The sequence below is a fragment of the Mucor velutinosus genome (genome assembly GCF_035048745.1).
Source record: "Mucor velutinosus strain NIH1002 chromosome Unknown tig00000165, whole genome shotgun sequence".
Taxonomy (NCBI): Eukaryota; Fungi; Mucoromycota; class Mucoromycetes; order Mucorales; family Mucoraceae; genus Mucor; species Mucor velutinosus.
Window position 1 is genome coordinate 1,478,399 of NW_027041913.1, and position 26,230 is coordinate 1,504,628.

Consider the following 26,230-nt stretch of genomic DNA (forward strand, 5'->3'; position numbering starts at 1 on the left):
TTCTGGATACAAATTCTTTATCTTTGAGAGCGAAAGACCACGTTAGAGCAAAGATTGGAGAATGTTGCGCAAATCTTGTGTTAAACGAGCAGGCAAAATGAAAGTTTTGAAAAAAAAAATAAGAAAGCAAAGAAATAAAGAAAAAACATGAAGAAACTAGCTTCTTTTATACTTTTAGAGTGCTCCTGGGATATTAGATATCCTGAGCATACCGCGGGTAGTTCTTTAGATTTCTTCAATACGTCTATTGGAAGTAAAGATATCAACCATTTTATATCATCTAGAATTACCCACCTAACGTTTTTGCCACGACTCACTTTAGCTGGTTATACTGGGATTAAAATATAGTCCCGCCATAAGGTTTTTATGCTGCTGTAATCCCTATAGGCTGTTCTATCGAACGCAGTATGGGGTAGCTTTGTTTTCTGAGTTTTGGCAATATACTGGGTAAAAGTCAAGATTATTTGAACGAACGGGACAGTTTTTCCCCCTACAGTATTAATATAGACTAAGAAGACTGTACCTATCGGATACTTGCTACTAGATCGATATTAATTATCCTTATAGAAAGGATAGATCAGGGTACTTCGGATGAGAGTCTAATTATTCATCCAGACAGAGCTAAATCATGATTAGCTTGCTGGAGTTGTCTTTTAGCATGATTAGACATTAGTTGATCTGAGTTGACTTATTTGTCAATCTAATTAATAGAACTTTTATCCATTGTTATAGTATATAAGAAGGATCATCTACCTGGCCAGTAGAGAGACTTCAAGTTTACTTTACACCTGTCAGTTTGATAATAAAACATACCTTTATCAAGTTGACATTACTGTTTTTTTTATTCTTTTTTTTCCGTGAATTTTAGTCTATCAAGCCTCAAATTCCACAGGTGGTACTAAGCGAGCATATTCCTTGTCGAACATGACATCCTCAAACTTCAACAGACAAGCGTCGACTGTAGGAAATATAGGGCTTTTGGGGTCGAATTCATCCATACCAACCCACTGAAATGCAGGTAAGTTGTTGGGAAAGAAAACCGGTACTGAGGCGCTCTTGTTGGATTTGACTCCATCGACTGAGGATGAGCCAAACGAAGCAGCAGCCGAAGAAACGAGGTTATCATTTGCAGTAGCTTTGGATGCAAGCAAACAATCTCGAATCTGTATGATACTTTGAATGGACGTATTCAACTGGATCAACCGAGCTAGGGCCTGGGCTCTGGCCTCGTCACTTTGCTCGAGGAGCAAGGTCGTAGAGAGAAGCTGAACTTCGGCGAGCTGATTGTCAACAATTAGCTTCAACTGATCAGTGCGACCTTGAAGATCCACATCACTAGAAGATGAACTAACAGAGGAAGGGGGATCGAGGTCCATCGCATCACTAGCAGTAGTAGTGGGAGCTTCGCCAGCTTGACCACCCAATTTCTGAGACGTTTCAGCGAGAAAAAACTGAGAAGGGCCAGTAATATCTACAGCCTTGGTGGCACTGGCGTCTGAAGGACGCAGCTCAGTGTTTCCAGCAGGCTTAGATTCGGAACTGGGGGGTGTGGTGGTACTTTGAGCAGACATCAGAGTATACAAAATTGAGAGGTAGTAGTAGTAATGATACAATCAAGGTTTTGATTAAAAAAAATGATGAATTCGTAATAATAAGTCGATGATAATAATCAGTTGTCATCTGTATCTAAAACGAAAGCAAAGAGCTTCTTTATTACAGGGCATCTAGCTTGCTTAAATATGGTAGATCCCTGGTCAATGACTACTACGTTGAGATGGTATATAAATAGCAGGCCACTGGGGCCTTATGGATTGTTGGTATAGCTTGTTGAGAGGCCACCTAAGTCGATATGTTTCATGTAGTGTAGGTGGATCTCGATATCTTGACATTGGGGAGATTGAATGTATTGTAGTTCCTGAGGCACCTGTGCACACACAATTGACTGGACTTGTAAACATAGATGTGATGTGATGCGATAAACACCATCTATGCTGCTACACTGTAAAAGGTGGCTTGAGGAGAAAGTGAATGTAGCCTAAGATGCATGCTTGTATGCAACAATGGACAAGCTATGATAATTGAAGTGCATCTCAGCTATCTAAATACTGAGATTCACAAGATGTGATAAGCGTTTTACAAGATAAATTGCTACTTTGGCATTCAGAATTTAGTATAAATAGAATAACTCTTGTCTTCATCAATAAATCTTTAGTTTCTGTGTCTGATCTTACTCAAATAAGTCTTTTCCTAATTTTATAATATCGAACATTTTTTGTAAACTACAAATAATAATCCTTTAATTCTTTGTGCTTAACAGAAATTATTGTAGTCGCGCATTTCAAAAAGGAAGACCTGAACCTTCTCAGAAGTAGAATAAAAGCGTTAATCGCTTAGATATTGATTTCCGTACAATGCAGAACATCGGGCTTATGAGATAGAACCGTGATTTACTGACTCCCTTGGCAACACAACCTACTACGCCTTATTTTTGGCCAAATTCTCTCCAAATTTAGACATTTTGAAGCACGAATAACTCATGCTACGAAGCGTTGTGGAAGCTCGGAATATGGCCAAACGTTTCTCCTTGTCCACGCTTTACTTACTGATGCTTTATTTCAAAATGTTTTAGGTCGTTGCAAATTCATGAAAATCCTCATGATTTTCATGTGTACTAGTAAGGGAAAATTCCTGAAAATCAAACGATCGCGTTTTTCACCCCAAAAATGACGACTTTTTCTATAATATATATCGAATCAAATTGATTGTAAAGGTTCAACGCAACACTGGAAGCTGTTTATATGAAACTTTTATATGCTAGATTTTGACATATTCATAGAAAACCTGTTTTCATATTTTTAAAAATTGCTCATTATTTTCAGTCTAAAAGCTGAATGTAACCAGCATCATTCGATGCGCCTTTATTGACTCTTTATAAATGCATTAGAAGGCAAAGTATAACAACGACAGTTTTCATAGTTAAATTGGCAAAAACGTTCAAAGGATGTCAAATCAAGTCAAGTTTGAAGACGAAAATACCCACTGCACAATTGCAAATTAAAGTGCAGCCGTTACGGCTACCACGACGGCAGAATACTGGGACCAAATTTACTGGCCGTGACGTCGAATAGGGCGCTCTCTCATTTTTCCATATCCTCCTTTTTTTTTTTACCCTTTTTGCAAAACGCGTTTAATATCAAACCACATTGGTTTTGGAACCCTTTTGATTGAAAATAACACTCTAGCTTCTGGTAACACGGTCTTGTACTGTTAAAAGCACTTGATACTGCTTCTCTTAAGTGGAATATAGCAGGTACCGTTCGACAACGAGCACAGAAAGACGCAGAACAAGCACTAATCGAATTTGTTTATTAGGTTTCGATTATTTCTTTTTACCTGTTTGCCGTGGGCGCTGCTACCATTACTTCTTTGCTATCTCTGCTGTTTGCTTCTATGGTTTATTATGTCTGGTAACTGCTTCTTTGGCCTTCATCTCTGGCAGTTGCTTTGTTAGTCTTTGTCTGGTCTCTGGTGTCACTCGTTCTTCGGGTTTTCTACGCTGCTGGTATTGCTGTTGCTGCTGGTGTTGCTGTTGCTGCTGGTGTTGCTGTTGCTGCTGGTATTGCTGCTGTTGTTGTTGTTGATGTTGTTGATAATCTGATGTTTCCTGGTCTACTGTCTTGGCTGTATGCTAGTTCTCTGGTCTATCTCTGGTGATTGCCTATACGCTTCTGGTCCATCCGTGGCTGTGATAGGTTTAGTAAGCAATTTCTTTGGTCTTTAACTAGTCTCTGTTGGTGGCGTTCGTTCTTTGGTTTCTCTATGGTGCTGGTTTTGTTGCTGCTGTTGCTGCTGCTGATATGGTCTTTCCTGGTCTACTGTCTTTGGTGCATGCTCGTTCTCTGGTTTATCTCTAGCTGTGGTAAGTGGTAAGTATCTTCTTTCTTCTGGTCGCAATGATATAAACCTTCTTTGAACGTTTACATTGTTACTTCCTTTCTCGTGATAATGCATTCATGATGTTTGCCTTGTTGCGCTTTCTTCTTCTTCTTTTTCTTTTGTTGGTGGTGTTTCCTCTGTGGCTTCACATGAAACAACATTTGTCATTATGTTGTATTGCAAGCTTATAATACCACTGTTGCTTTTGCAGTTGTGCGTATTTGTGTCATCTTGCTTTGCATCCGACTATTACTACCATGCGCGTTGCTCATGTATGCAATTTTATTGCAACAACAACGAGCTTTTTTGAACATCTTTGACGTTGTGTTATGCTTTTTCCTGACTCGCTTCGTGTGAATGTCTCTTTTTTTTTTGCCTACATATTACTATACTCTTATAGTATTATGTTCATTTGTTCCTTTGGTTATCTTTCTTTGAAGCATACTTTTTTACGTTGTGTGGATGTGCCTATCCCTGAAGCTCAACAAGACTCTATCCGAGACTAGGAGGTAGATAGGCCGCCTCCATTTGGTTATCACTACTTACTTTAGTGATGATTGAGGGTCTCAACGCCAGAATCTAAAGCTAGGTGATGTAAGTAAGGCATGCTCTAGCACCTGAGGGAAATTTGATGATAGTAACAGCTATATTGCCGTATATAGCGGAGCTTAAAATTTTGCCTCACATCAAAACAGGGGGAAACCCTCGCAAAATTTTTTTTAGTTTAGCGGAGTTTTCAAGCGATTTGATTGGCTCAGGGGTTGAAAGAGAAAAGGTCTACAACAACTAGTTGTTGATTCATTTGAAAACAGCTTGATTTACATGCGCACAGCAGCAGAATAAAGAGAGTGATCTGATATTAATATTCAGGAATTGTGTTCAAATCGTATTGACAAGGAGAGAAACCATTGTCAAATTAATAATGAAACAAAATAAAGACTTTTGACTTTAGTTGGATAAGGAAGTAATGATTTATTAATTGTATCAAACGATAGTTTTTGTCATTATTCGTACTTTTCTTATTGTATTCTGATTTTGAACGATATTTCTGAAAACCTCGACTGCGCTCTTATATATGAACGACTTTTTATTATGCTCCTCATTTAAGTTTTCCATGCAAACCACTTTTGCTCCATATTGTCTAAGCTAAGACCATCGCAGATGCAAGATCTTATTTTCTTCCATTCTTTGATATTAATTCTGACTACTACTGATGATGTAGACGATTTGATTTGAGTTTCGCACCACCAGGGGAACCAGAGGATTAAGTTAAAACGGGATGATATGCTTCATCAAGTATGTTCATTTACATTTTGGACATACTCGACTGTTTACGTCCTTTTCTTCATAATGACAATATAACAACTAAAGTATTTGATGTGAGTTACTTAAGTCATGTGGTGCTTAAAGAAAAGAAAATGAGAAGTTGCCCTCGTTGCCGTGAATTATCACGGCATGATAAACTTGTAACTAATAGAATATCTCAACATTAAATATAATAGCAACAGCAATTCCATCAAGTTAGCTTGTTGATTGGAACTCGAATCTATACTGTCTTTACGATACTGTCGGTATCATTGGCTCCTTCATCTTTCTTAGCAAGTGCATCGTGATCATGCAAATCTTGGGTGAAAGGACTCATCTCAGCTTTTGCGAATAACTGAAACAGATATAAGACTTGAGAGCAAACTATGACGAAATTCTGCTTACCTTTTAATGACATTTCAGAAAGTACATATGCATCTGTGCTTGTGTAATGTCCAATTATAAAATTCTTAAATGGGCGTTGATGTTTCTTAATTAGGATGAATGTTTTCTTGTACTCAAAAGAGATAGTTCCTATAAAGTGAAATGAAAACAAAGCATTATGACAGTATAATTTTTGGTCTACCGTGTTAATTAGTTCTTTTCTTTTCATTCAGTATCAAAATCAAAGAATTGATAGTAAATTTCTGCACATTTCTGAAATCGACTAATGCGATTAACACTCTTTATAGCCGTATAGAATAATGACATTAAGACAGCAAAAAATTAGCTCGTTAAGAAGAAACGATACAATGTGGATATATAAAAACCCACAAGGATTACTGATATTAGAAGATGTAGGTTGAACATGGTTCGTATTTTTATTATTACTGATATTTCACATTTGTAGGAACTGAATGAACGCAGAAAGCGACGATCTGCAAGACATCGCTCCAGCCCGCCGTTACCCCGACCCCAACCAAAGCAAGAGCTCCGAGAAAAAGCTGTGTTGACGCCACCAGTAATGCAGTTGGCATCGCCAAGTGATGTATTGATACCTATAGCTAAAAAGGCTGATGCAAATGTGAAGCCTATCAACAACATTTCTACCAAGGAACCATTGAAAAGGTCAGCAATCGCAGACAAACCAACCATTAAAAACAGCAAACAGCCACCGAAGCCAACAGTAAAGACAAATTTGATTGAGGAAAGATCAAAACTATTTAAAGCTTCCAACAATAGTGACATGTCTAAAGATGCGCCCAAAGAAATACCTAAATTGATCAATGCAAAGCCTAGATCAATAGCATCGAATCGAGATGACCAATTTCTGTCTGAAGTCAAGCATAAACTATCCCCAGTAAAGCCAGAAGTAGAAAAATCCAGTAGTAAAGTCCCTGAAAATGACGGCCCAGTAGCACCTCCACGAAGAAAGGGACTAGTAGTAAGTAAGAGCATGCGCAATCCTGTTTCAAAGCAAGCTAAACTGTAGCACGATAGTCCTCCTTTGTCTCTGCATTCGAAGCACCCTCTTCAAACACACCTACCAGAACCTATCACATCACCAAGCCTAGAGCATTAGTAGATGTCAAACCCATCGCCAGCCAAAGTTATAATCCTGTAAGCTCTTCTCGGTTAGAGTCTAATCATGATCCTCTGCCACCAGTCAAGCCTAGAAGACAGGCAGTAATGCCTTCGCCAACGACCACCGTCAGCTCTGTAAGTTTTACATGGAATACTAGATCCATCATGTATATCTGACCCTACTGCTATCACAGCCCGCCCTGTCGACGCCTTCTCCATTCGCTGTTGCTGTTGTACCTACTGACTCTTACTTTCCAATGACAACAGCTTTTTTGCCACAGCAAAAGCAAGCAACATTAAGTGAGCCTGAAACTAAGATATCGTCTTCCGTTTCATCTCAAAAAGAAAGCGCGCCTTGCAGCAACGAAATCAATGTGTATTTGCCTCAGCTTTCTCCTGAAATTTCATTCCATGAAAGCATATTGGAGGATGTTTCTGCTGGTGAACAAGAGGAGGAAAATAGCGAAGATGATGAGCCTCTGGATGTGGAGGTGGCTTCCATCTTGGAGCGCCCAGAAATCAAGAAGCGGGTATCCTTCTCTGATCAACTACTGACTTACATTCCCGAGCAGCAAGCATCAGACGATGATATCGTCAGCAACAAGTCTACGGAGACTCCTTCTTCCAAAAATCCCATCAAAACAAAGCAGACTGTAGAAAGAAAAGTAAACACAGCACCATACCGAGACAAATATGTGCCTGCTGCAGAGACAAGAAAGATATTTGAACCTGAAGTGGCACCCAAACGACCCTTGGTGGCTAATGTTCTTGCTCCTCAAAAGCTCTCTAACAAACTGCTAGACATGTTTCAGCAAAAACTCTCCACCAAAGCATCTTTCATCGAGCAGCAGCAACTGCCCAAGACTCAACAGCCAGAATCCAGGGGACTAGTTCATGTAAGCTGATGCCATTTTGCCCAGACATTTGAATCTCACTCTTCTTCACCTCTATTTCAAGCTCACAAAATCCAGACCTAGAAAACCTCCAAGCTTGAAAAAGCCAACATATCCTGCAGCTACAGCTCAACCAAATTGGAGAGAAAGAGCAACCAACCGCAAATATGAATTTATTGCTTAACGTGTTATTCTTTTCTTTATATCAAATACATATTTTATATACAATGTTTATCATGTTGTTGTTGATGTGGTGGGTTTACTTTTCTTTTTCAGCAGCAAGAGCAGCAGCAGTGGCCTCAGGAGAAGGCATGGGTACATCGCTGAAATCATCTTGCTTTACAGCGAGGAGGGAATATGCGTCTGCCAAGAGTGTTAATTCTATTTACTGCGAAAAATTGCCCATCCAAACTTACAAACACTGCCTGTAAATGTGACAAGACCAGCCAAGGTGAGTAGATTGCGAACAACAAATGGCTTGCGAGTTCTTTGTAAAGCAGGACTAAAGCCATAGCCCTTTGAGGTAGAATAAAGCTTTTCACGAGTAGGTTGATGTTCCATTTTATATGATTTTTTGGAGAGAGAGAGAGAGAAAAAAACACACAAATTACAGGCCCATGTTCATGCCAGATGCTTCAAGTCAACATGTCGCAAGGTGACTTGTTAAATACAAAAATTTTGTAGCCATGTGTGTATTCGTGTGTCTGTATGTGAGTGTTACTCATCAAAGCAGAGTTGGAGTTTGATTAGATACGCGTCTCTTTCACTTTTTAATCTACAAAGCATGTCATTTGGATTCGGAACACCTACACCCTCAAGCAGTGCATTTGGCGCTGGTAGTGGTGGATTTGGCACATCACAGACACCAGCAACGACCAGTGCTTTTGGTCAACCTGTCGCTTCTGCAACAACTGGCTTTGGCACACAACAGCCATCCACAGGTGGATTTGGCTTCGGTGCTACTTCTGCTGCACCAGCTACAGGTGGGTTTGGGCAGTCTTCTACATCAACAGCACCCACAACTGGATTTGGTAGTGGATTTGGAGGCAATACAGCTACTTCAACAGCACCTACATCTGGCTTGTTTGGAGGAGGAGGGGGAGGATTTGGAGCCACTACGCAAGCTCAACCTGCTACATCAAACACATTTAAAGGATTTGGAGCTACTGCCACTTCAACGGCACCCGCCACTGGATTGTTTGGAGCACCAGCAGCATCTACAGCACCTGGTACCAACACTCTATCAACAGGCTTTGGCGGATTTGGAGCTAACAAACCTACATTGAGCTTAACCACACCATCCACTACTGCTGGTACTACAGGCGGATTGTTTGGAAGCAAGCCAGCGACGACATCCTTCTTTGGTGGCAGTACTTTGGGCACAACAGGGACCACTGGATTTGGCTTGAATTTACCGCAACAGCAGAATGCAGCCCTGACAAAGCAAAGAGAACAACAAGTATATCAGCTATTATCTCAAATCGATCAAGAAGCACGAGCACAAGTTGCGCCTGCCATCAATAGTGAAGACTATAAGCCTGAGAATGTGTGGCATGCGCTGGCTTTGCTCAAGAGCTGGTGGGATCCTAAATCACCAAACTGTCGATTCCAACACTATTTTTACAACGTTGTATCGCCACAAGAGGCCCATCTCTATCAAAAGCCTGCTGATCATGACCAAGCTGCTTGGGATGCTGCTCAAGCTGCCAACCCTGATCGCACGACACGAGTGCCTGCGTTAGCCATCGGTTTCGATGATGTCCAAAAGCGTATGGATGAACAACATAAATTGAGCGAAGCACACAGCGCCAAATTAGCAGAGATTGAAACTACGATCAAAGAGATCCAAAAGAAGAGTCAACTAGAAACAGCAGTGAAATTGGATGAATATAAACGCAAGCACATGCAGGCAGCACAACGAGTGATCAAGGTAGGTGCTTAGTTAGATATTGGACATGGACAAGTTGGAGCTAATGTCAAATCATCTAGTTTTTGAAATATGCTCAAGTCTTACGAAACAAGGGTCTAAGTATCACACCAGATGAAGAAGTAATGCGTGCTAGACTCGAGAATATTCAAGCCCAATTACAAAGATCAGAGCAATTCCATGGCAAATTGAGTCAACTATGGGCACAATTACAATTTATCAAGGAATCAGGGAGAAAGTACGGCAAAATTGACGGCGTTGACGAGTGGGATGCAGTCAGTGAAGAGAATATGCGTGGTATTACCAAGGTAAGCCTATTGGTATTGATTACACAGAGGAGAGAATGTGTATTGACCATCCCTAACTTAGATTCTGGACGAACAAAATAACGGTGTTCAGCATATCATTGAAGTGATTGAGACAGATACAGCAGAGGTAGACAACCTTCGTAAAGGGTGGAGAGCAATTCATTGAGTGGCATGATGGCTTCTTGCAAAGTACATATATATATATCGAATTTTGATCCCCCAAGCAATTTTAATAATACAATCCAAATAAACAAAAAAAACAAATAGCATGTCAATATTTACCTTTGCACTACTCGTACTCTACTCATCATAGTACGAAAATGTAAAAACATAGAATGCTAATGATTTGAGAGCATGAAGAACAACGCTTTCAGATGTAGCTTCCATGGTACCAGATGTGTCTTTGATTAAGTGATTTTGTCTTCAAGAGCTGCGGTATCATCTCGCATGGAAGAAAGAGTAATTGCTCTTTTTATCAACAAATTCTTACACTCCTTCTTTCTTTTTGCAGCGATGCTTTTAAATAGAATATGAACAATCAAAACGTATCTACATTTACTTTCGTAAGCGAAATTGTATTTTCATGCCAGTATTTTCCAGAGTTACTGTCGCATCGCTATAGAAACCACGTTGCATCATAGACAAAGCATCAATTTTGCAAGCATTTAAATAGAGAAGGAGCGAATAAAGCAATTTCCTTGCTTTCGTGGTGCTGGTAAAATCCACTTCAGAGTTATTCACACTGTCAAGATGATGGAATGGAGGGAGCAGCCGCTTCAAGGCTTCAAGATCGATAGCGTCCTCTCGCAAAAAGACCTGTCGTGTATTGGCCATAAAAAACGAAGGAACTCCAAACATTCTTTGGACGTTTGCACTGCTTCCTTTCTTGTGATACCGCATTGATATTGTTTGCTTTGTTGCGTTTCTTTTTATCTTAAAAACAACAAAGATGATGCACTGCTGTATACTTTTATCGCTGTCGTGGTATTGTGTATATGTATGTGATGTTGAGTTGCGTCTGTGATGGTAAACGCCTGGCAGTCTTTCACATAAAAGCTTTTGATTGAGCTTCTGTAGCTTTCTAGCATTGTGTAAGGGGAAAAGAAGACCTCTAATTCCACCGCCCGTAACTCCCACCAACGTTGTTCTTTCAAGACCTACCTGTGGCTCGAGCTGATCATACACTTTTTTTTTCTGTCATCGGTCTTCCTCAACATTGTCACCATCTCGATCGGGTTGATGTTTAACCCAACTAGCCCTCCTCTCCAAAGTGAGTACATCTTGTTTCTAGATCAATGCATACAATGTCTTTACGCCTTTGCATCATAACAAAACGCGTCTATTGACAAGCAAATGTATAAAACACAGCCAAATTTGACCGTTTTCAAGCCTTAGTATGCTGACATGTAGACGTTTATGAGCCACCGGAATGACGCCAAACAATTGTACTTGGGTAGTAGTAACTTCCCGACACTTTTTCTCGACTTTTTGAGGACCCAAAAAACATGGCCAAAAATCAGCCAAAAAGCATGAGGTACCCCTCATGGTTGTCATCGAAAATCAAACGATCGCGTTTTTCACTGTGAAAATGAAGACTTTTACTATGGTATATATTAAATGAAAATGTTTCTCTTGATTCAATGCAACCTCTGAAACCACTTTTGTGAGGCCTTCATATGCAGAATCTGGCTATTTTCGCTAAAAACCTCATTTATAACCTACCAAATTGCTCAATAATTTCATTTAAAACATCTATTAGATTTAGCACCATTGGAAACGCCTTGAAAAGTACTCCAAGAATGCATTAGGAAGCTTAGGAAGATCATTACAATTTATATAGTCGAATTCTGCAAAATAGTTCAATTAAGTCGCAAAAAGACAAAACTTGTCCAATCTTGAGTAGAAAAGATGTTCGACGTTTAAACCGATTTTGGCGCTGCTGGCTGACCCATTCTGATGGTGACAATGATGTTTGGGATGCTGATTAAATAGGGATCATGAATTCAAAAGGAACATCACTTAATCTAAATACTTTCTTTTGTTTTTGTTAGACATTTTTATTTCTGATAACGCCAGTCAACCTGGCTCATCATCTAAATATATGTAATCGCAACTTCCTAATCATAATTTGTAGCATTTCAACATGGCATGTAGACAGTGTGGGCATCGTTGATTCGTTTAAAAGTGGCTATTGTCACTGTCTGAAAAGCTAAAGAAATATTGGCCATCAAGATATTCGCTGAATGTCTGCGAACTGAGGCTCTCTGATAGATTGTATTGATTTTGGCTTCTTTACTTTTAATATAGGTTAAGATTGCAGAAAGCGCAATTTGGCACTGGAGACATGGTATACCCTACAAAGTAGAAATATAATGCACATGCGCAACACTTTTTATAGCGCACATGCGTTTCAGAAAAGTTTAAGCACCATGCGAACATTCATCTAAAAATAAGATTTGATGGTCTAAATATACGTGGCTGTGTGCGTTTATTGCAGTTATAAAAATGATTTGGGCCCTTTCTTTAAATTGATAAGGATGGCTATTATCATGACAATGACAAACTTGATCCATTTCATGCTTTTGTCCAGCAGTTTTTGCAGCAGGTGGAAAGCCGGAAATGGAATACTGGTACGTTGGGTGGCTGTTGGTAGCTTACTGAAGGTATATTCCTGTTCCAAAATTTCATATATATCCCTTACAAGTCTATCATCATGTGTGTTCAACTCAATGTCATTTAAATAGCTTAATACATCGTCCAGTGCATTACGATCTACGGCTGATTTTGATGATTCTGATGCGGCTTGAATAGAGAATGGAGGGATCGAGTGTAACACTAGTATTTCATGTCTATTTCTGGCATTTGTTATCACTTCTTGATGTAATGGTTGCACTAACATGCTGTTATTATCACTCATCATATCAAAGGAAGGCCAGCATACTGAGGATGTTGTTTCAGTGGATCCAGGGCCAATACCATCATCATCGCCATTTAATTTCATAGATGATGCAGAAGATGAAGCACTTGTGGTTATTGTTGTAGGCGACGATATGCCGACTACATTATTTTGCATAGATCCATGTTGCTGGGAGTGTCTTCTCTTTCTTCTTTTCTGATGATGATGTATTGAACCGCCAAGAATAGAATAGTCTGAATCTGGCTGTTGCTCCTTTCTCATCATCACACCATTGTTGTTACTTTTGGAGCATAAGATATTGGACAGCAGTGAGGAAATTGTGCTTGATGCCTTTGTTTCTTTGGGTTTCATCGTTGCAACAGACTCTTCTCTTTTGCTGCTACACTGAAATACATGCTGTAAATCTGCTCTATGTTGTGCAAGTCTCTTTTCGAAATGGGACAATTGTGTTTCCGAGATGTTGGATGAGGGCAGTAGTTGCAGTGAAGTCGATGTTTCCAATTTAATGATATCCAACTGGCATTGCATCTCAACGACTTGTGCCATCATGGCTTGGAGCTTGATTTCTAAACGTTTTTGTCGCAATCGGTTGGTTGCAGCTTGGATAAGCTTGTTTCTTTTGGCCTGTTCATCTTCATCAAATGCACTGCTACATGTGGATGATGAAGTCGATTTCAAATGTGCTGCTGTTGTCACAGTGCTGGTGGTAGTGGCACGATGATATGGACCATTGGCTTGTTGACTACATGTATTGAACTCTCTTCCGGCTCCTAATCGAGGTTCAAAAGAATAACTTGACGGAGACATAACTTTGGTTGCCATGGTAACAATAGACATTTTATATAAAATAAAAGAGTAGAGGAGAAAGAGAGAGAGAGAGAGAGAGAGAGAGAGAGAGAGAGAGAGAGAGAGGAAAGTACTCAAATGTTACATCTTATATGAATCACTTGAAACTTTATGAAACGCGATAAACAAGCCCATGTTGCTTCAAGTGTCACATCGCAGCAGCAAAATCATATGTTAAAACCCGCCACTTGCACAAACGAAAGCCATCATGATAACATTCTAGGAGGCGTGTTACAAAAGTAATTTGTGGAAATTCAAAAATTGCATATTTGGTTCTGTTTCTCCTTCCTTGCTCTTTTTTTCCCTCTTTTCTCCTTTTTATTGTATTCGCTTTGGAATAAAGAAATAGGTTTGGTAGTTGTCTCAAGAAACCGAAAAAGTAGGACATGAAACTCACTCATTCTGTACAGATTGAATATACATAATGTCTAGCATCACAGATATTATGCGAAAGCGTAGGTCTATAACGCACTCAAAAAGCGGATTGTCATAGTAATCAATGCTTTGTAGGATTGATGGATTCCATCAGATCCATTCAGCCACCGGGAAAATGGAAGATTATTGTCGTGGATTCCAAGAGCAACCAAATTCTGAATGCTGCGTGCAAGATGTATGATATTTTAGAGGAGAATGTAAGTGCAGCAATCGCAGTGGTAAGAGGTTTATTGACAATGCATTCAATTAGGTAACCTGTATGTAGATTGTATTCATTTGACATACTTGCTGTACTAACGTAGATTGCACAGTGGTCGAGAATATCGAACGAAAGAGACAGCCTTATCCGACTCTGGAAGCCATCTACTTTTTGACACCTTGCAAAGAGTCCATATTACGTCTTGTCGATGATTTCTCAACAAAACCACCCACATACAAAGCAGCCCATGTGCATTTCACAAGTGGTAAGGCAGGAAACGATTAGGTTTAGAGCAACTATTGATGATGGCACGCATGGAGTTTAGGCTTAAATGATCAGTTATTCGACGATTTGAATAGACGGTTGAAATCAACGGGTGCGTCTGAATACATTTTGAGTTTAAAGGAGCTCTACGTTGATTTTATGGGTATGATTATGTGAGATGCGCCAATGTCAACAACGCTCTAACAAATGTCATAACAGTCAAGGAGTCCGCTGTTTTCACCGTAGATCCTATTACTAGCTTCCTGTCAGTCTTTGGCGATGATCATATGTCAAATCCTGACGATTCTTTGAGGACAACCGCCAAACAAGTAAGTTCCTAATGTGTGGTAAAATAAAACATGTGTTGATTTTCTTTAAACAGCTACTTTCTGTATGTGCAACTTTGGGTGAAGACCCCATTATTAGATATCAATCACAATCAGAAGGTGGCATTCATCCTCAAGGCTCACCCGCTGGAAAACTAGCCCATATTGTGCAAAAGGAAGTGGATAATTTCTGTAGACTCAATCCCAATTTCCCAGTAAGTCCTGACATTGGAATTCTTGAGAGGGAGAGAAAGATATGCCTAACGCACAGTCCTGAAGCCTCCTCGTCAACCACCTCAACCAAGAGCAACGCTATTGATTGTCGATCGTTCCATTGACCCTGCAGCACCCTTATTGCATGAATTTACGTACCAAGCCATGATCAATGATTTATTGCCAGTTGAGGAAACAGAGAACCATCAAGGCATCAAATACTCGTACGAATATCATCAAGCAGATGGATCATTGGACGCAAAAGAAGTGACACTGGATGAAGAAGACAACGTGTATAAATCAATTCGTCATATGCATATTGCTGAATGCTCAGATCGTTTGATTGAGAAATTCAATGAATTCTTGGCAGAGAACAAAGCGGCTGCCAACTCAGGGTACGTTCTTCAGTGTGAATGCAGATATAAGATGCAGTGTGTCTGATGGATTGCAAACAGTGATAGAAGTTCCGGGCCCAAGGATTCAGCAAAGAGTTTGAAAGAGATGAAGGAAATGCTGACCAATTTGCCTCAGTATCAGGATTTGAAGGCCAAGTACTCGGCTCATTTGAGCATTGCGCAAGAGTGTATGTCTTTTTTCGAAAGACACAAGCTGAATTCAGTGGGTAATTTGGAGCAAAATATGGTTACTGGCGAGACAGCAGATGGAGAGACCCCAAAGACGATTGTGCTCGACATGGTGCCACTATTAGACGATCCCCATGTGAGGTAAATACCGAGGTTTGTGCACAGGAACCACGTTGAAACTCATATATTGTTTCTAGCCCTGTGGATAAGGCCCGTTTGTTGATGCTATACATTATCTGGAAAGAAGGCGGCATCTTTGAAGACGACAAAAAGAAACTACTAGAACACGCAAAACTCAAGGGCGAGTTACGAGATGCTATCAACAATCTACCACTGATTGGTGTCAAATTGACTCGTGTTCGTAAACCAGAAAAATCATCGTTTTTGAAAAAGAGAAGGCAAAAGAAGAACAAGGATGAGGAAACACCTTATGAACTGTCTCGTTACGTACCTGTCATTAAGAAGGTGATGGATGTAAGTCGTAGATAGGAGGATTCGAGGGGTTCGCAGACTCACTATGGGCGCACGATAGGCACATTTGACAAATATATTGGACCCCAAACAATTTGCATTCACCAGACAGTCAGACATGGAACCATCTGAAGACGGTGGACATGGTCATGCGCCTGGTCAGGGCGGCATTCCTCTTAGTGGTGTTTCACTTCGCACAACAAAACCCACATGGTCGAAAAAGACAGGCAATGGAGGCGCTATGGTAAGTGCGTTTTAAGTGAGCAGTAGAGACATGCATCTTATGTTCTTCATGACGATTAGGGGTCTCCTCGTACATCCAATGGTGCCAAATTGATTGTTTTTGTTATTGGCGGTGCAACTTACAGCGAAATTCGATCCGTATACGAGATTGCAGACGCATTCAATCGAGATGTCTATATTGGCACCACCGAGATTCTGCGTCCCTCTTCATTCATTGATCATTTAGGTCATCTCAGACTACCAGTGCCTACGCCTAAATCAGTGATTCCACCTTACGTGCCACCCACACCTATTACACCCAAATCAAGCGATTCCATGAGCAAAACTGCTTCTTTGATGTCGCATATGCATATCAATAGCTCATCGTCTCATTTGAGTCATAAAGGTTCCAACCTGTCGTTGTCAGACAAAACCAGCAGCACGACATCAACCAACAATACCGAAGAAAAGGAAAAGAAGAAAAAGAAGGGATTAAAGAGATTCTTCTAATACTAAATAAAATCAACGCTTTACTTCTTTCTAAATATATATATATATATACTACTAGTAGGCACTGAAGTAAGCTCTACATACTTTGCTCCCATCATCGCCATTATCTAAAAGGTGGAATATCTACTGACTTTTCTTCTTGAGAGACATGGGCTTGGGCAAGAGCATGTTTCCGCCGAGAATCACGACGATAGCAATATGGCCAAGGAAATAGACATTCTTGTAAGCAATGAAAGACTTCTTTAAGCTCAATAACTCGAAGCCAACCACTGCATAGGTGATACACAACTGACAAGTGACCCAAGCAGTGAACTTCCAGACCTTGTAATAGATATCGTTCTTTTTGGTATAGGGTTGCACAACAGGCACAAGACGTTTACGAAGCACAAGTTCACATTGAACGTAGAGGAATTCCAACAAAAAGGTAATAAAGTACATGGCATGGAAACCGTGCCAGATGGCCAAGAAAGCCAAAGTACCAAACTGAGATGCCTCCTTGCTACCGAGGAACTTGAGACGCTTGAACACATAGTACTTGCTCCAGAGGTTAGTATTGATGTTGAATGCAGCAATGACATGATCAATGGAAGTGGCAGTTTCAAAGGTATCGGGCAGTGCGTTTGCTAATCCACCAAAGAGAGCATGACCTTCCTCGTTATTTCCTTCATATGAAATACCAAATGATGCAGAAGCACCTGAAAATAGCCGGGTGTTAATCCCCAATAACCCAAAAAAACCTTATATTTGTATCACACATCCCTCCCCCTTCTCCCCTTTGTGTTATTGGAATACGAACCTTCTGTCAATAACCAAATGCCGATATACTTTACATATGCGAATTTTCCAGCAATGGGAAAGATCAATAATCTCTGCCACAATGGCAATCCGCTGTATTCCTCGGTCAGCAAGTAAGAAGTCGAGTATTTAGCACCAATTGTTTGTTGAGCACCCAAATAGATGATGGCCAACACCACACAACGCCAAACATACAAGGTCTGCGCACGATCCCGTTCATCCTTTTGCTCGCTTGTCAACACATCCCGATCATTGTGATTGATCCACTTTTTGAATAACGAGAAAGAGAATTGAGGCCCTACCAAGAAAGCAGAGGGAAACATGGCATACGCAAGCATGTCAACGAAGCTTGGTAATTGCACAAGTGGTGTATCTGCCAAAAAGGACAAGGGTAAAACAGCAGGCGGCTTCTTGTTGGCAGTTTCTCTGATGGCGGCCTTATTAAGTTCTTCCTTGGGCATCGTTTTGAGCTCGGTTTGTGAGGGAGGGCCTGCAACAGGCACTAATTTGCGTCCATCGTAATAATCGAATCCAAAGCCCATCATACGCAAGCACAGGATACACTGTGTCATGGTCCATGTAATATCGTAGTCGTCTGTCTGCATGTAATAGTAACCGAGCAGCAAATAGACGGCGTTAAAGATCCAAACACCAGCAGCAGCCAATTTGCGATCCTTCATCTGCTCCCCCACGACAAGACAAATACCGTAACTAACGCCTACTGTAGCCAAACTGTGATAGATGCTAAGCATGTTGAAGAAGAAATTGAGGCCTAATCCCCAGCAGAGTAGGTATTGTGTGCGTTGTGCGGCAGAGGCATTAGATTTGCCTGTTGTTGCTTTATCCGAGAATTTTTGCTTGTACGCATAGGCTGCCCCATAGCCCAACAAGACAGTAGATAGTAATCGAAGCGTAGGCTCTGGCAGACCTATGGCACTGCTTAGAAACCCAGTCAATGGATTTATCATTTTGTTTTGTTGGAATAGAAACAAAAAGAGAGAAAAGAGAGAAAAGAGAGAAAAAGCCCCCCCCCCCCATAACCCCTCATCTCTGTTTAAAAACCATGTCAATCCTGATACAACAAAACAATCATCGAGAATACTCCTTTTTAAGGCTTTTTTTTATATATATATTAGTTTGGATCCGTACGACCGGCAAGTATCATTGTTTCATCATGTCGAGTATAGTCTTGCTTGTTGAACCGACTCAACTCCCATTTGAACTTGGTGGCAGAACTAGGATACAAGTTGATGATTTCGCCCTTGTCGTTCTTGTACCACGAGGTGCAGGATAATAGCCAGGACGTGCCTTGAAAATTGGCGACGATGCGAGCCATGTAGTCGTCTTGTGCCGACTTTTTAGGTTCGATCAATGTCAGCTCCTTGATACAGCGGATGGCATAAGCAACTTGCCTATCAAAAATGAGTGGTGTTAATTGCCATACTCAAGGCTTTTCTTAATTGGAAGGATTATTTACGTTTCAACCATGAATACAAGTGAATGATGGCCCAGGACGGAATACGGACCAAGCAGCATGAACAAGTTGGGGAATCCGTGGATAGTAGTTGATTTGAAAAGCTGGGGTCTCTGCTCCTTCCACATCTCACGTAAGGATTGGCCGTGCTTACCGACAACTAGTTTGCTATTAGTAACCAACAGTAGCGCTTTTAGTAGAAAGACTTACTCGAAATGTCACCTAGCATGCCGTCATGCGTCTGGAAACCAGTAGCCAACACGATCACATCTACCTGAACTGATGTGCCATCTTCTGTGATGATGTGCCTGTCTTGAATATCCACAATAGGATCTTTGGTCACTCTGACATGAGGTTGAGCCAGGGTTTGATAGTAATTTGTGGAAAATGCACCGCGTTTACATCCCAATGGGTATGTTGGCAATACCTCGTCTACCAGGTCGGGTCTGCCGAGTCCTAGGATCGTCTCCTTGTTATCAGTTGCAACTTTCTTCTCGAAATATCTTGTCAGAAACGAGTTGGGATAACCCAGTAATATGTAGAGAAGATCATACTATTCTAAAAGTTATTGCTGGTTATCCATTCTAAGCTTGAGATTACGTACAAGGATGAAGAGTATACAGCGGTACATGAGCATCAGTATCGGATAATTGGAAAGCATTTGCTTGGTGCCGTCCGATATGGTTGAGATGATTTGTGGCACTACCCAGGGCGAAGTTCTTTGGTACGATATCAATTGGCTTGACTCTATAGCGAGATGGGGTATGACTTGCACGGCACTATTGGCATTTGTATGAGTACCACGAGACTAGTCATAGTTATTTCAATGGGCACAAACCTTGCTCCACTGCCTATCAATGCCAATCGCTTGCCTTTTAAATCAATTGATCCATCCCACTTAGCTGTGTGCATAAGAGGCCCTGTAAATTTCTTGTACAAACTGGGTATATTGGGAATTCGCAGCGTCCCCATAGCCGAGAATATGATATCGTAATTCACAATGTGTGTCGTACTGCTCGTTAAATCAAGTACTTTCAATTGCCATTGCTCCCGATCTTGCTGCCATACAGCATGTGTCACTTTTGTTTTGAATTGTACATGTGGAAGCATGGTGTGCTTTTGAGCTACGTCTTTGAGATACTGAAGGATTTCAGGCTGTGTACTAAAGGTTTGCGACCAGTCTAGGTATGATGTGTGTTTTGTTAAATATGAGTGGTACAATCAGCAACACATAGTGCACCTACTAGGGTTCATCTCAAAGCTATACGAGTACATATGGCTCGTTACATCACATCGACAGTTGGGATATGTATTGTTCAGCCAAGTGCCACCGACATCCTTGTTCATTTCGTATACTTGCGCTGTAATGCCAAGTTGTTTCTGTATCTGGATAAAAGCACAAATGCCACTTATGCTGATAAGATTTAGTTGTATTCTACTGTAATCGAGCCACCAAAAATGCATCTGATTTACCCTGACCCTATGATGGCTATAGATGGCGTCTTTTGCGTCTCGCTGTTCATACTTTTTACACAATATGCAACTGGAACGAAATATGTTGATGTAGGATGACCGAGGTTTATACAAGCAAGAGATGGTTTATCCCAATGAAAAGGCAGTATTTAATAGAATAGGAGAAACTCGCAATAAAAAAAAAGAGCTAGTTTAATAATTGCAGTAGATTAAAGATGAACGAAAGAAATAAGCTTTCTGTGCACCAGCATTTATTTTGCAAGGTGGTATAATTGATCCAGGGCGAACACATTAGTTTTTCGATTGGCGCCTTAAAAGATGTACCACCAGCTTAACTTGGTTACTGAGAATTCTCTTGTTGGCGGATTCTGTCTCTTGTTTGAGCAGATGGATTTTGACTGAACGCAGAGTATGCCTCTGCAGCAAGCCGAGAGCTCCAAGGTGTTGCCAATGTCATGTAGCTATATCCCCAGTGTGCATTCGACACCTTGGCACTCCAGACAACATCACCCGTATTGGCCTTGAGACAGTAGACCCATTTACCAGAACCCACATAGACTAATTGGTGTGGCCTGTCATCCTCCAGACTGGGCGGCTCAACGATAGACACAGGAATGTTGAAACCGCCACCTGGGCATTTGTATACCCATAGCGTGTCTCCTGTATCAATATCGATGCCCATCACTTTTCCTCGGCTACATGCAATGACAACAGCTTTGTCTTGCGTCCCTTCCTGGTCATAACCCGGTGGTGGTAGCTCGTCCTGGTCATGATGCGAGGCTGCGGTGGCGATATCATTGGGATGCTTCTTTGGTGATAGGAACCGACTGGGTGTGGTTAAAATCGATACTTCTTCAATGCCAAAACCCTGATATCTGATTAAATACATGTGCTTTTCAATTGATCAGCTCCAACCTACTGGCATCTTGTTCACCCAAAGTGCTTCTCCCGTCATCATGTCGATACAGGCTGTTTTTCCTTGAGCACCTGCCAGCAGTTTGTCGGTATCTGTGACAAACAAAGATACAATACCGCCGTAAGCGCCTGTGGGGTATTTGGATCGCCATAAGCGTGATCCATCTTTCTTGTGAATTGCGTAGAGTTTTCCATTAGTAGCACAGATCAGGATATCATTGCGATTAAAGTTATGTCCTTCCATCAAGACCACAGATCCAGAATCAGAACCTGCATCGTTATCTTCGCCGCCCTTTTCCTTCTTGTCTCTTGAGAAGATGTTCATTTTGGTTATTGTAAAGTAGTGTTCGTGTCGAGAAAAATAGAGAAATTAAAACAACTGAGCGGCCTGTATTTTTATAGATGCAGGTTTGCTTTAGTTTGTCATACTTTCTTGTTTCAGACACCAATGGTAAACTGCTGAGCCCTCTCTGTGTAATGAACCAGATCCACTGCGTATGTATGTCGATCTTATAAGAGTAGACATAGCCAAACGCTACTGATAAATACGTCTACCAGCATGGTTCGTCTGACACTGCCTACACATCACTTGCATCATAAATAATATAAAGAAACTCATAGTCGCTCATCCGTTTACTGTTCTCGTTTTGTCATACCTGCACATGACATTAGTGATCAACATGTACATGAGCCAAAATTGCTAGTAGCGTTTTCAATTTCGAGGATCAGAGTCACCCATGGAGTGAGCGATTTACGTGATCATATTACAGGCATTAAGAAATGCTTAACGATTGCTAGATGGCTGATCGCATCCCTACATGTGCTGATTGATGAGTCATACAAGAGGCGGATCAAAAGCATCTTTTGTCATCACACTTCATGCAGATGCTAAGTAGTAGCAGCATAGTTCTGAGTACATACATTGTTCAATAACATTAATTTCAGGAGGTGACACTAATTACATTGATAACAGTCAAAAAAAAATATTTTTGCATTCACCATGATGGTGAGTTCACATTTCGTTACTCTGCAGTTTTTTTTTTTTAACTCTAATATGCGAAAAAGTCAAGAAGGAGGGAGGATAAGGAAATACATTTATTGCTGTAGAAAAAGTAGTTGGTTGATTTGATTATACATTAGATTAGGAAGAAGGGAGAGACAGATATATTGATGCAAATGTGTGTTGTGCGTCTTGATTCAGTAAATGGTAGTTAGTAATGACTTGTTTAGGCGGATGAACCAAACTACAAGATGATGCAAATTAGCTTACTACACCTTTAATATCAAATCACAGATCAGCGTCTTACATAGTTGCTAGGAATAATGCCAACGGATCCATCAGCTTTTCTGGCCTGCCACCAATTGCCATTTCTATCCACGATGTCAAGGGTCTCTCCTTTAGCAAAACTCAATTCATTTGGATCGTCAGGGTTTGCTTGATCTATCATCGTGTTAATTAATGTACAATGAATTACTGTACCCTTATTCAACTTACAGGCATGTAATGCTTGGACCTTTTCTTTGTATTCCATGGTCGGCTGAGCAGCCTCCAAACTAGTGTTTGCTTGTTGTGCAGAAGCCGTTGTGGCAGGATGTGCAAGGGGAGGAGAGGATACATGATTGTTTGTTGTATTGGTTGGATAACTGCTTACACTACCAAAATGTGCTCCGCCTGCTGCTGCTGAGTCGGTCAAGACTGTCTTGTCACCTGTCATCTCGTAAGGTTGTGGTTGATGTTGAGTGTGCTGATGATGAACAATGCCTACAGAATTGCCATAATGTGCGGGTGCGAATCTCCCAACGTAACTTTCAGGCTCACTACCAAATACAATGACCCACAAAAACTACATCACAATGGTATGACGTTAAGAAAAGCTTATTCTATCAGAAAATGACTGCATTCCAAATTAAAGCATACCTCAATCATGATGAGAATGATATATCCAGCAGCATAAGCACCGGCACCACCTCTGTAGCCAAAGCTAAACTTGAAAGTTGGTAAAGCATAATCGAGCTGCAAGGTCAGCATGGCAATACTGGCTGCCAAGAAGGTTAAAATCTAGTAACAACAGGTTAATATCAGGCTCCGGAAATTCAGGGCATAGTTGTACGTACCATCAGTCGATAATGGGCATAGGTATTGGTCACTAATACAGCAGTGATACCCACAATCAACAAGAGCTCGTATACAATAATCCACCAGGCACCACCTGAAACACCTTTTCTAAAGATACAAGCGCCAATAAATGCAATTAGCCAAGCAATCTATTCACATGGAATGAGTATTTAAGCTTTCCAAGTTGTTTCTTAAATGGCGTAAAGCTTACAAAAGCACCTGCAATTGTTGTCAAGAGAAATATGTTATCTGCAAGTCGACGGGCCATGTTGGTTTTCTTGTAGAAATGTGTAAGAAAGAAAAAGGGAAAAGAGAGAGCGAAAAAGAAACAACGAAAAGATGAAAAGAAAATCTAAATTTAGTTCTAGGCAACCTATAAATGAATCCATCAAAATTAGTAGCAAACATATGAGAGCATCAACACTAGCAGCGCAAATGAGGCAGCCTGTCACAAGCTTATGACAAAGGTGACCTCTACCCCCTCCCCTCTCTCTCTCTCTTTCTCTCTCTCTCATTAATATCAGCATCAATCCTATACTTCCCATGTTGTGTATGTGCAAATCTCCTTTTTATTAAGTTTCTCCTCTTTCAAAAGAGATCAAGGAATAATGTGCATTTTACTATTCAACAAAGCCATAGAAAAATGTATATCAAAACCTCCCTAAAAATCGACATGGTTTGGGTTTCCATTCTCCTCATCTATGTGCGCCACGATGAAATCATGACATTTTTCTAATGTGGTACTAAATCAATGAATGCGAAAATTATTAAATTTGATAAAAAAGTAGGGATTTATTGAACGTAAAGTGTCTCTAAAGTCTATAATACAAATTACTGTTAAAAAAGGAGGCCATAGTCAATAACTGCTCTTTACGGAATCACAGACAATACATGAGCGAAATACATATCCCTTGATTTTCAATGCAAACGTGCCCTAATTTACTGCTTGAATTGGAGAAAGCAAACCTAACACTATGCTGACTTCCGTCGACATCCTGAGTTCTGCTTGACGTGGTCTTTTGCATTTTGTGTGGCGCGGCCTGTGGGCCTGAGTCCTCCTGCTTTTTTCTGGACTGGGCGGGCCATTACCTACAACAGCATACAGGCCATCCATGTTTGATAGCTATGACATTTCTGGTAAATGATTGGGTTGACAGTAAAGGTACCCCAAGAACAGAATCTTGGGTGTATACAAAACCATATACATTAGGCTAGCAGAAGCTTGGTTCTGAGACTCTTTCAAATCTCATTTCGACCGTACGAGCCATGGGCTTTCTTGAAAGGCCAGATAATTCTGCAATCATAAACTCCATATTATATCGTACATAAAAATAAGTTCTGTCGTATGCATCACCACATCGTTGATGTGTATATAGCTTATCTGTAGATACCTTTACATACGTAGATTACTATATCAATCTTTGGCATCTTGGTCCGCCAAATATATACACTCGTGCAACAGCAGGCGGATGATTTACGTCCGCAAGAGAAAAGTTTAGTACAAATGTTTGTATTAATGAATGGTCAATGCCACGCAAAGCGTTGCCATCTACTTTATTCGGCACATGTATACGCTCCATCTGCTCACAGTTTCAATATTACTTTAGTAATGTAACTCATGGTTTGCAGAAGCTACTAAACAACTCAAAAACTGCCATATTAACCGTTTATAGGTTGGATGCTGAGCGATTTGGATAGGATTCATTCAAGAAAAAGGGTTTCACAAGAGTTCATGGATACAGGTACACGATCCATGCATTCAAGTTGCACAAATTAATTATTCAAGGTGATAGCCTAACTCTGGACAATAAATGAGAGCACAGAAGGAAAACGGATCCTCTTAGTATATGCACATAAATTTGCTTATTAGTCTTTTGCCATTATGTGAGGACATTCCGTAAACGGCCTGTAACTGTGGATCTACCAGTACTAGAATGCTCTTTGTTTCTGTTAATGGGAATCAGTCATATACGGATAGATAGTATACTTGCAGTGCTTCTTACTGCTTAGTCGCATGCAACTTGCACTGGAATTCAGGGGCATTTAAGCCGTGTTTTTTTCGTGTTATAGACCGTTTTAGACCGCCAGAACAGCACCACACCGTTGCTCTGATCTAGCACTAACTTTCTGACACCCTTGCTCGACTTTTTTGGGATTGCCAAAAATCGACCCAAACCATGAGGAGTACCTCATGGTTTTTATCAAAAAATAAACGATCGCGTTTTTGACCCTCAAAATAAAGATTTTCACTATGGCATATATTAGATCAAACTGATTGTATCGATCCAGGGTAACTCCTGAAACTTTGTTTGTGTCACTTTTGTATTCAAAATCTTTACATTTTCACCGAAATCGTTACTTTATATTTTTAAGAATTGCTTGATAAGCTTGTTCAAAACATTTATTTCAAGCAGCACCAAAGGATGCGCCTTGAAGAGTACTTTAGAAATGCATTAGGAACCATGCGAGGTTCATCACAATTTACATAGTCGAATCTTGCAAAATAGGTCCAAAAGGGTCCAAAAACTTCAGAATTGAACAAATCAAAGCAGAATGGTGAGCGGGAATTAAACCAAT

General features: G+C 40.5%; 11 protein-coding genes across 11 annotated transcripts; 3 read left to right on the plus strand and 8 right to left on the minus strand.

Moving 5' to 3' along the window:
- Positions 1-872: 872 nt before the first annotated feature.
- Positions 873-1,571, minus strand: ATC70_003438 (uncharacterized protein; the record flags this gene model as incomplete). Its single annotated transcript, XM_064822798.1, has 1 exon — positions 873-1,571. One exon carries the CDS (start codon positions 1,569-1,571, stop codon positions 873-875), a length of 699 nt encoding a protein of 232 aa, XP_064679398.1.
- Positions 1,572-3,448: 1,877 nt separating this feature from the next.
- Positions 3,449-4,011, minus strand: ATC70_003439 (uncharacterized protein; the record flags this gene model as incomplete). The annotated part of the gene is made up of 2 exons (XM_064822799.1): positions 3,449-3,681; positions 3,783-4,011. The coding sequence occupies 2 exons, from the start codon at positions 4,009-4,011 to the stop codon at positions 3,449-3,451; spliced, it is 462 nt and encodes a 153-aa protein (XP_064679399.1).
- Positions 4,012-5,945: 1,934 nt separating this feature from the next.
- ATC70_003440 (uncharacterized protein) lies at positions 5,946-7,842 on the plus strand (the record flags this gene model as incomplete). The annotated part of the gene is made up of 5 exons (XM_064822800.1): positions 5,946-6,038; positions 6,092-6,625; positions 6,682-6,900; positions 6,960-7,661; positions 7,723-7,842. The coding sequence occupies 5 exons, from the start codon at positions 5,946-5,948 to the stop codon at positions 7,840-7,842; spliced, it is 1,668 nt and encodes a 555-aa protein (XP_064679400.1).
- Positions 7,843-7,917: 75 nt separating this feature from the next.
- On the minus strand, positions 7,918-8,219 carry ATC70_003441 (uncharacterized protein; the record flags this gene model as incomplete). The annotated part of the gene is made up of 2 exons (XM_064822801.1): positions 7,918-8,021; positions 8,075-8,219. 2 exons carry the CDS (start codon positions 8,217-8,219, stop codon positions 7,918-7,920), a joined length of 249 nt encoding a protein of 82 aa, XP_064679401.1.
- Positions 8,220-8,442: 223 nt separating this feature from the next.
- Positions 8,443-10,059, plus strand: QCR6 (ubiquinol--cytochrome-c reductase subunit 6; the record flags this gene model as incomplete). The annotated part of the gene is made up of 3 exons (XM_064822802.1): positions 8,443-9,588; positions 9,648-9,893; positions 9,955-10,059. 3 exons carry the CDS (start codon positions 8,443-8,445, stop codon positions 10,057-10,059), a joined length of 1,497 nt encoding a protein of 498 aa, XP_064679402.1.
- A 2,331-nt stretch (positions 10,060-12,390) lies between these two features.
- ATC70_003443 (uncharacterized protein) lies at positions 12,391-13,647 on the minus strand (the record flags this gene model as incomplete). Its single annotated transcript, XM_064822803.1, has 1 exon — positions 12,391-13,647. One exon carries the CDS (start codon positions 13,645-13,647, stop codon positions 12,391-12,393), a length of 1,257 nt encoding a protein of 418 aa, XP_064679403.1.
- Positions 13,648-14,080: 433 nt separating this feature from the next.
- On the plus strand, positions 14,081-16,880 carry BUB3 (mitotic spindle checkpoint protein Bub3; the record flags this gene model as incomplete). The annotated part of the gene is made up of 12 exons (XM_064822804.1): positions 14,081-14,111; positions 14,167-14,288; positions 14,342-14,348; positions 14,403-14,555; positions 14,616-14,717; positions 14,774-14,883; positions 14,937-15,095; positions 15,160-15,488; positions 15,549-15,818; positions 15,875-16,151; positions 16,210-16,392; positions 16,452-16,880. 12 exons carry the CDS (start codon positions 14,081-14,083, stop codon positions 16,878-16,880), a joined length of 2,172 nt encoding a protein of 723 aa, XP_064679404.1.
- Positions 16,881-17,003: 123 nt separating this feature from the next.
- cdc17 (ATP-dependent DNA ligase Cdc17) lies at positions 17,004-18,643 on the minus strand (the record flags this gene model as incomplete). Its single annotated transcript, XM_064822805.1, has 2 exons — positions 17,004-17,575; positions 17,677-18,643. The coding sequence occupies 2 exons, from the start codon at positions 18,641-18,643 to the stop codon at positions 17,004-17,006; spliced, it is 1,539 nt and encodes a 512-aa protein (XP_064679405.1).
- A 164-nt stretch (positions 18,644-18,807) lies between these two features.
- GEM1 (ERMES complex Ca(2+)-binding regulatory GTPase gem1) lies at positions 18,808-20,496 on the minus strand (the record flags this gene model as incomplete). The annotated part of the gene is made up of 6 exons (XM_064822806.1): positions 18,808-19,087; positions 19,153-19,309; positions 19,360-19,702; positions 19,754-19,928; positions 19,988-20,330; positions 20,394-20,496. 6 exons carry the CDS (start codon positions 20,494-20,496, stop codon positions 18,808-18,810), a joined length of 1,401 nt encoding a protein of 466 aa, XP_064679406.1.
- A 466-nt stretch (positions 20,497-20,962) lies between these two features.
- Positions 20,963-21,862, minus strand: DEF1_1 (RNAPII degradation factor; the record flags this gene model as incomplete). The annotated part of the gene is made up of 2 exons (XM_064822807.1): positions 20,963-21,490; positions 21,542-21,862. The coding sequence occupies 2 exons, from the start codon at positions 21,860-21,862 to the stop codon at positions 20,963-20,965; spliced, it is 849 nt and encodes a 282-aa protein (XP_064679407.1).
- Positions 21,863-22,763: 901 nt separating this feature from the next.
- Positions 22,764-23,921, minus strand: NST1_1 (Stress response protein nst1; the record flags this gene model as incomplete). Its single annotated transcript, XM_064822808.1, has 6 exons — positions 22,764-22,781; positions 22,845-22,978; positions 23,033-23,381; positions 23,456-23,596; positions 23,653-23,802; positions 23,865-23,921. The coding sequence occupies 6 exons, from the start codon at positions 23,919-23,921 to the stop codon at positions 22,764-22,766; spliced, it is 849 nt and encodes a 282-aa protein (XP_064679408.1).
- Between the last annotated feature and the right edge of the window lie 2,309 nt (positions 23,922-26,230).